Source organism: Myotis davidii, unplaced genomic scaffold (assembly GCF_000327345.1).
Source record: "Myotis davidii unplaced genomic scaffold, ASM32734v1 scaffold744, whole genome shotgun sequence".
NCBI lineage: Eukaryota > Metazoa > Chordata > Mammalia > Chiroptera > Vespertilionidae > Myotis > Myotis davidii.
Genome location: NW_006294760.1, coordinates 1,000,851 through 1,008,607, shown reverse-complemented (window position 1 = coordinate 1,008,607; position 7,757 = coordinate 1,000,851). Strand labels below are relative to the sequence as shown.

Below are 7,757 nucleotides of genomic sequence, written 5' to 3'. Positions count from 1 at the left end.
CACATCTCTCTCCGGCTAGCAAGTCGGCTCCAGCGTGGAGTGGGCCTCCCTGGCAGGCAGTGGGGCGATTGTACCGCAGTAGGACGGCGCAAAGGCCATCTGTCTAGTAAAATGGAAAGGCTTCCCACCAGTGGCTCCATAGTCAGGTGCACAAGATCCGAAATGCTGGGTGGAGCAAGAAGAGGAACATGGGTAGCCTGGACCTCAGGTCGTTCAGTGGCTGCCCCTCATGTGAGGAACAGCCCTTGGGTTTCAAAATCAAACAGAAAACAGACGACGTTCTTTTTTGAGTCTTCCTTCTCCGAAACGCACTTGTACTTGGTGAGCTTTGAGATATCTGTATGTTTGCCGGGACAGGAAGTTTGCAAACTCTTTGAAGTTTTTGTAATTGATTTATTTTAGAGAGAGAGATACAGCAGTTTGTTGTTCCACTCATTTTTGCAGTCATCACTTGATACTTGTGTGTGCCCTGACCGGGGATTGAACCCTTAACCTTGGTGTGTTGGGATGATGCTGTAACCAACTCAGCTACCCGGCCAGGGCCCAAACTTTAAAATTACACAGACTTCTTTTAAATATTAAGAAAATAGTGAAACATGGCTACACAGACATGGCTGTCCCTTGAAGCACACCATGTCTCGAGACAGACGGTGTGCATTGCGTGAGTGCCTGTGGGTGAGTTCCCACACTCCGAGCAGCAGCCCCTCCTGGGACTCGGTCGGCCGTTTTCCAGGTCACTTTCGTCCCGAGGCCTGCACCTTTCTGCCCTCGGCTCCATGCTGCTGCCGGGCAGGCTGCGGCCAGACCGGGGTCCAGAGTTACATTTCTTTCTGAACGATGTCGTCTCCGTCTGCTCGTGATCCTTCCCGTGGCTGTTAGACATTAGCCTGGACCTACTTATGGAGAATAGATAACTCTTTCTATTCCTCTGTCCAACTTGGAGTCGACATAACATATAGGGTGGGACAAAAGTAAGCTACAGTTCCTAACAGAAAGTCATACAATATTAAATAATCCTAAGAGAATAAAGTTTTGCATATTCACAACTGGAAACCTACTTTTGCCCCTCCTTGTACTTAGCAAGCCAACATGACACATTTACTGAGTGACACAGCCGTGGTTTAGCTGTGCTTGTCAGAGGTGATCTTATGCAGAAAGGCTGAGTGTGAAAGCGAAGTGCCCAGCGACACTGTTCTCCGGCGTTGCTGACCGCGTGGCTTCTGTTTCCTCCCACAGAAAGTCATTCGGAACCAGTGGAGACAACAGAAGTAGACGGGGACGTCGAGGTCCCACCCAACAAAGCCAGGGTCCTGCGGGGCCATGAGTCCGAGGTCTTCATCTGTGCCTGGAGCCCCGTCAGTGACCTCCTGGCCTCCGGGTAAGGGCGCCCACCTGGGGGTGCTCCAGGGCCAGGGTCCGAGCTGCTGGCTGTGCACTGCAGTCCCGCCTCATGGAGCTTGCTCCCTCTCACCTGCCTGGGGCACCTTCCCAGGTGTGCAGACTGAGGCCTGGGCACCCGTGCTGCCCTCCTCATGCTGTATTTCCCCCCCCCCCTCCCCCCCCCCCCGGGGGGGAAATTTTTTAATGCCGGCATTTAAAATTAGGGCAGCAAAGATAGTGCGGAGAGAACCCAGTGAGAAAAGAGAAAGCAGTTCGCATGCATGGCTTTGGATTTATGGCTGGCCTGTCCCCCGGGTCTCTCCTGGTGCCCATGTCAGAGCAGACTGGCCTGGAATCATCGCCTGCCTCTGCTCCTCTGCTGCGGACGCTGAAGCGGGTTGCAAGGTGGGGAAAAGGAGAAAACCCGTGAGCGAGCTGAAAGCTGACTGCAGCGCCTTTCCTTCTGCAGGTCCACAGATTCGACTGCGCGGATCTGGAACCTGAACGGAAGCAGCAATGGAGCGTCCGCCCAGCTCGTGCTGCGGCACTGTATCCGAGAAAGGGGGCAGGACGTGCCCAGTAACAGAGATGTGACCTCGCTGGACTGGAACGTAAGCACCAAGTGCCTCCCAGGCGCTTGCACGTCGGGGCTGCCGCGCGGGGCCCAGGGGTGCTGGTGTCTGGGGGCTCCCTTCCCGAGCGCTAGCCAGGTTGTGTCGGGCAGATGGCTGGCTGCGTCCTCAGTGACCACTCGCTCCCAGCACTAGCCCACGTCTTCGAGCAGCCAAGGAAACGTGACTGTCCATCTTGGTATTTCTTTTAAACAATTCTTTTTAATCCTCACCTGAGGATGTTTATTGATTTTAGAGAGGGAGGAAGGGAGCGGGGGGGGGGAGAAATATTGATGTGAGAGAGAAACACCGATTGGTTGCTGATGGGGACAACCTGGGCATGTGCCCTGACTGGGAATTGGACCCACAGCCTTTTGGTGTAGAAGACGATGCTCCCACCCACTGAGCCACACTGGCCAGGGCTCTGCCTTGGTATTTCAATTGACATGTGGGACACAGCTCTCTACACCTTCCCTTGCCGTTCTCTTTGGCTCTTTAAAGTGTTTATGCAAACTCTGTCATTTTGTCACAAACTCTGTCCTTTCCTACACGTGTTCAAGGCCCACTAAAGTCTCCAATGTGTCATATCTGTTGGCCTGCTATTTGTTGTTCTTAATCCTCACCTGAGGCTATTTTCCCATTGATTTTTTGGAGAGATTGGAAGGGAAGAAGGGAGAGAAAAACATCGATGTGAGAGAGACACATTCATTGGTTGCCCTCTGAACGCCCCCTGACCGGGACTGGGCATCAAACCTGCAACCCAGGTACATGTCCTTGACCGGGAATCAAACCTGAGCCCCTTTGGTGCTCAGGCCGATGCTCTAACCCCTGACAAACACCAGCCAGGGCTTTTATATGGTCTTTTTAATTATGTCATTGGGGTGAATGGTTGCAACAGATTTTACTTGCCCCTCTTCTCCTTGGCTGTAACACCTTACATCAGTGGTTCTCAACTTGTGGGTCGAACAACCCTTTGGCAGTCGAACAACCCTTTCACAGGGGTCACCTAAGACCGTACTGCATATCAGATATTTACATTAGGATTCATAACAGTAGCAACATTACAGTTATGAAGTAGCAGCGAAAATAATTTTATGGTTGGGTCACAACATGAGGAACTGTATTTAAAGGGCCAGAAGGTTGAGAAGCACTGCCTTACATATTCATTTAAGGGTCCTAATGCCGCGACCCTTTAATACAGTTCCTCATGTTGTGGTGACCCCAATTTCATTGTTACAAATTGAACATAATTAAAGCATAGTGATTAATCACAAAAACAATATGTAATTATATATGTGTTTTCCGATGGTCTTAGGCGACCCCTGTGAAAGGGTCGCTCAGCCCCCAAAGGGGTCGCGGCCCACAGGTTGAGAACCGCGGATTTAAGAGGTGTGTTAGATGAGTAGTTAAATGGGGCTGGTGAGTCTCTTAACTGGGGACTGATTTTTAAAAAAATATATTTTTATTGACTTCAGAGAGGAAGGGAGAGGGAGAGGGAGAGATAGAAACATCAATAATGAGAGAGTCATTGAGCGGCTGGCTCTTGCACGCCCCCTACTGAGGATTGAGTCCGCAACCCAGGCATGCGCCCTGACTGGGAATCGAACCATGACCTCCTGGTTCATAGGTCGACACTCAACCACTGAGCCACACCGGCTGGGCTGGGGACCGATTATTGATGCCAGAATGACCTAGCCCTGGGGTAAGAGGTTTTCTTCGCTTCGTCAGAACTGCCCCTGCTAAGCTGTTTCTTTCTGGCCCACAGAGCGATGGGACGCTGTTAGCAACAGGTTCCTATGATGGTTTTGCAAGAATCTGGATGGAAGACGGTGAGTCCTGCCGCCCTCGGGTTGGGGTCGGGGGAGAGCTGCTTTGGTGTGGAGTCACGGTGTGACCGGGCTGTGGCCTTGAAGTCAGCGTGTTTGCTGTTTGTTTACTTACACACAGGTAATCTGGCCAGAACCTTAGGCCAACGCAGAGGCCCCATCTTTGCCTTGAAGTGGAACAAAAAGGGGAATTACATTGTGAGCGCTGGCGTGGACAAAGTGAGTACTCGCTTACAGTGCATCTCTGAACTGTAGATGCTTATTGGTGTTGAGTCTCCAGGTAGCATCGTGGTCTCTGTGAATCCTGAGGCTTTCTGCTTCCCCTTCAGGCATCAAGGCAGCTTGTGTGGTGCTTGTTGGTTTTCCTGGCTGTGACCTTGATGTTCATTGATAGCCCATCATCTCTTTTATTTAAAATATTTTTTAAAAATATGTTTTTATTGGTTTAAGAGAGGAAGGGTGAGGGAGAGATAGAAACATCAATAATGAAAGAGAATCATTGATTGACTGCCTCCTGCACAACCCCTACTGGGGATTGAGCCTGCAACTCAGACATGTGCCTTGACCGGGAATCAAATCGTAACCTCCTGGTTCAAGGTTGACATTCAACCACTGAATCACGATGGCCGGCTGCCTGTCATGTCTTTGTCACACACTCCACAGATGTTTGTGCAAAACATCCCCATTCAGTTGAGGTGCACAGTTCAGTGACAGCCTCAAAGCCCAAAATATTGACCATCTGGCCCTTGGCAAAAATAACTTTGCTGAACTCCACACTCGAGTATGACCCTCTAGGTCACTGAATTGTGCATATTCTCTCTCTCTCTCTCTCTCTCTCTCTCTCTCTCTCTCTCTCTCTCTTTCTCTCTCTCCAGTAAACGCTTTGTTCCAATTTGGCATCCTCATACAGGCACCTAGAGGACACACACACACACAAACACGGGGCAACTGCTCTAAGCCTCTATGGCGAGACTGTGGCTTAAGCCCGCTCCCCATGGGGTGCAGGCCCAAGCCAACATTAGGACATCCCTTGAGGGCTCCCAGACTATGAAAGTGCACAAGCTGAGCTGAGGGTCCCTTACCCCCCAGTGCACGAATTTCGTGCACCAGGCCTCTGGTCTAATATAAAAAGCTGAGATACTGTGGTTGGCACGCCACATAGAGGCTTTCCAGAAACAACCATCGAATTTTTGCTGAGGGGCCCTAATTCAGATGTTACCCACATACCACTGTGTCTTGTACGTGGCTGGTCATCATCACTGTTGGCCCATTTGGTGCTCCAGGATGGGAGATGGGCACACAGAGCACGGTCCCCAGGCCACAGAGAGCCTTGCAGACTTTCCTAGGGGTGCATGGTGTGGAGTGGACATAGGTTGGAAGGCAAGCTCTGGGTCCAGACAGTAGTTACTGCCCTTTCACGGAATCCTAGCCAGTGCTTTGCATCCTCACCTCCTTACCGACTCAGGGCTACTTTTTTTGTATTCATTTCTGATTTTCTACCTGATGGTCAATGAGCTGTTTGGTCAGTGAAAGTGCACGTTTGAAATTCTGTCAGTCTTTGGGCCATGCACAGTCTGCCTTTATTGGCCAGCCACGGCAGAGATAATAATGTTCAGAAAGCAGTACCCAAGGAGGAAGTGTAATTTCTGAGAATGCTGGCATTGACCTTCAGTGGAAGCTTAACCCGAAGGGGCTAGTTCAGATTCTTAACAGTACTTGCTGTTTTAGAAAATAAATTTCTTTTTGCCCAGGGTATTTTAACGTAGACATCAACAAAATGACTGACGTAGTGTGCGAAATGGCATCCGATTTGCGAGTTTATGTATTCTCTGCAGCACCTGATTTGTTTGTGAGTGAAAGTGTTAGGCCCACCAAATAAATGAATAAAAGGTGTTCGCTGGTCTAGAGCTGATCCAAAATGTGGAGAGTCAGGTTTCTCTCTCTTTCTTTTTTTTTTATGGCTGAGTTATATTCCATTGTATGAATATACCACATTTGTTTATCCATTCATATGTTGGTGGACATTTGTGTTGTTTGTACCTTTTGGACATTATTTATTTATTTATTTTTAATATATTTTATTGATTTTTTACAGAGAGGAAGGGAGAAGAATAGAGAGTTAGAAACATCGATGAGAGAGAAACATCGATCAGCTGCCTCCTGCTGGGGATGTGCCTCCTACTGGGGATGTGCCCGCAACCAAGGTACATGCCCTTGGCTGGAATCGAACCTGGGATCCTTCAGTCCGCAGGCCAACGCTCTATCCACTGAGCCAAACCGGTTACAGCGAGAGTCTGGTTTCAGAGGCACTCACTGCTCTGAGTATTTCCTCTGAACATTTCTACAATCCACACTACTTATAATTAGTTCTACTTTCAACAAGAGCTTTATTGTCAGTGACAGGGAGGTGCATTGCTTCCAATTGAGTGAGCTGATGAAGACGTAATCCCAGTGGTGTCCCTGAGCTGCCTCCAGTGCGTCCCTGTCTTCCCAGCATCAGGAGGTTCATAAGGATTCTTGTTTGTTTTCCAGGGAGATGGTTTTTCTCCCCTTACAGGCCAGCGTGGCTCTGCTCTGCCTACTGTCCCCAGTTCAGGGCGTGACCAATGCACAGGACAGTTTCCAGAAATGCCCATTTCTTCTTCAGCTCCTCATTCGGAAAAGTGCCAGAAAGATACTTAGATGAGCTTTATTATGAGTTTTCAACTTGTGATGGGAGAGAGGCGATCCCCACCAATTTTTATAGTTTTCCAATTATCAGTTGTGGCTGCTGTGTTCTGTGGAGTTGCCAACAACACACATGGCTCTCAAGATTATTACATATAAAGCACTGGGCTCCACAGACCTAGGCACAAAGGACTGCCAAGGATCTCACTAACATGTATATACTGAACGCATGTTGAAACAATATTTCGGCAATACTGGAGTGAAATAAAACGTGTTGTTAAAAAGTTTTATGGCTGCAGCAACCTTGGTTCATATTTGAGTCATAGCCCTAAAAAAGAAAAAAGGAAAGGTAGTTTTAATAGTTTTTTTCTTTTTTTAGAGCGCTTTCTACAAAACAAAGTTCCCCGTGTGGCTCACATTCCGTGTTTACTGGGCAGGGCTGGCGTGAAAGGAGGCAGGGCTCACTGCCTCACCTTGTGTGATAAATTTTCCAAGAGAAAACTTGGCCGGGGGAACAATCACTAATGTTTCCTTTTTGTTTGCGGAGCACAGACAGCAATAATTTGGGATGCCCACACAGGAGAAGCCAAACAGCAGTTTCTGTTTCATTCTGGTGAGTCTTCTGTTTTTGTTCTGTGATCTATGTATATAAAAGGCTAATGTGCTAAGTATCCTTCCCCATCTGGGTAAGGATGCCACGTAGCAACGCCGGCTTCCTCTCCCTAGCAATGACTAGCCTCCTTGCAGTTTCTTCAGCCCAGGTACATGACTTGCTTTATAGCCAGGTGGGAACACTTTACACTGTAACCAAATGTCTGTGAAGCGTTTTCCCGTGCCTCGTCCACCTTGATCCTCATAGAAGTCCTGGAGTAGGTAGATAGGAGACCCGGTGGAATCCTATTTTCTTTTCATTAGCCAGAAAACGGAGATTTAGAAAGCTTAGAAACTTGACCCGACTGAAAAGAAGTAAGAAATGGGGAACCTTGAAAATGACATCAGGTTTTCTCACTGCGCAGAATGTAGTCAAAAACACTGCTGCAGTTAAATATTTACCCTTTGTTCTCCCTGTGTAATCCTATCTAATAAAAGAGAAACATGGTAATTGGCGTACGACCACTAGCCTTCCCATTGGCTAATCAGGGAGATATGCAAATTAACTGCCAGCCAAGATGGTGGCGGGCAGCCAGGCAGCTGACCACTAACATGAGGCTTGCTTGCTTCAGTGAGGGAGGACTCCAACATTCCCCGCCTGCCTTGCCGGCCTCTGAGCTTG

At 48.7% G+C, this 7,757-nt stretch overlaps 1 protein-coding gene across 1 annotated transcript in view; it reads left to right on the top strand.

Annotated features, from left to right (window-relative positions):
• Positions 1 to 633: 633 nt before the first annotated feature.
• The window catches only part of LOC102758008 (F-box-like/WD repeat-containing protein TBL1X), a 15,888-nt gene continuing 8,764 nt past the window's right edge, over positions 634 to 7,757 (top strand). Inside the window, exons 1-6 of the mRNA XM_015567500.1 lie at positions 634 to 675; positions 1,185 to 1,378; positions 1,850 to 1,991; positions 3,757 to 3,820; positions 3,939 to 4,036; positions 7,037 to 7,097. Of these exons, the coding sequence (XP_015422986.1) occupies positions 634 to 675; positions 1,185 to 1,378; positions 1,850 to 1,991; positions 3,757 to 3,820; positions 3,939 to 4,036; positions 7,037 to 7,097 (601 nt within the window). The remainder of the gene's footprint in view (positions 676 to 1,184; positions 1,379 to 1,849; positions 1,992 to 3,756; positions 3,821 to 3,938; positions 4,037 to 7,036; positions 7,098 to 7,757) is intronic.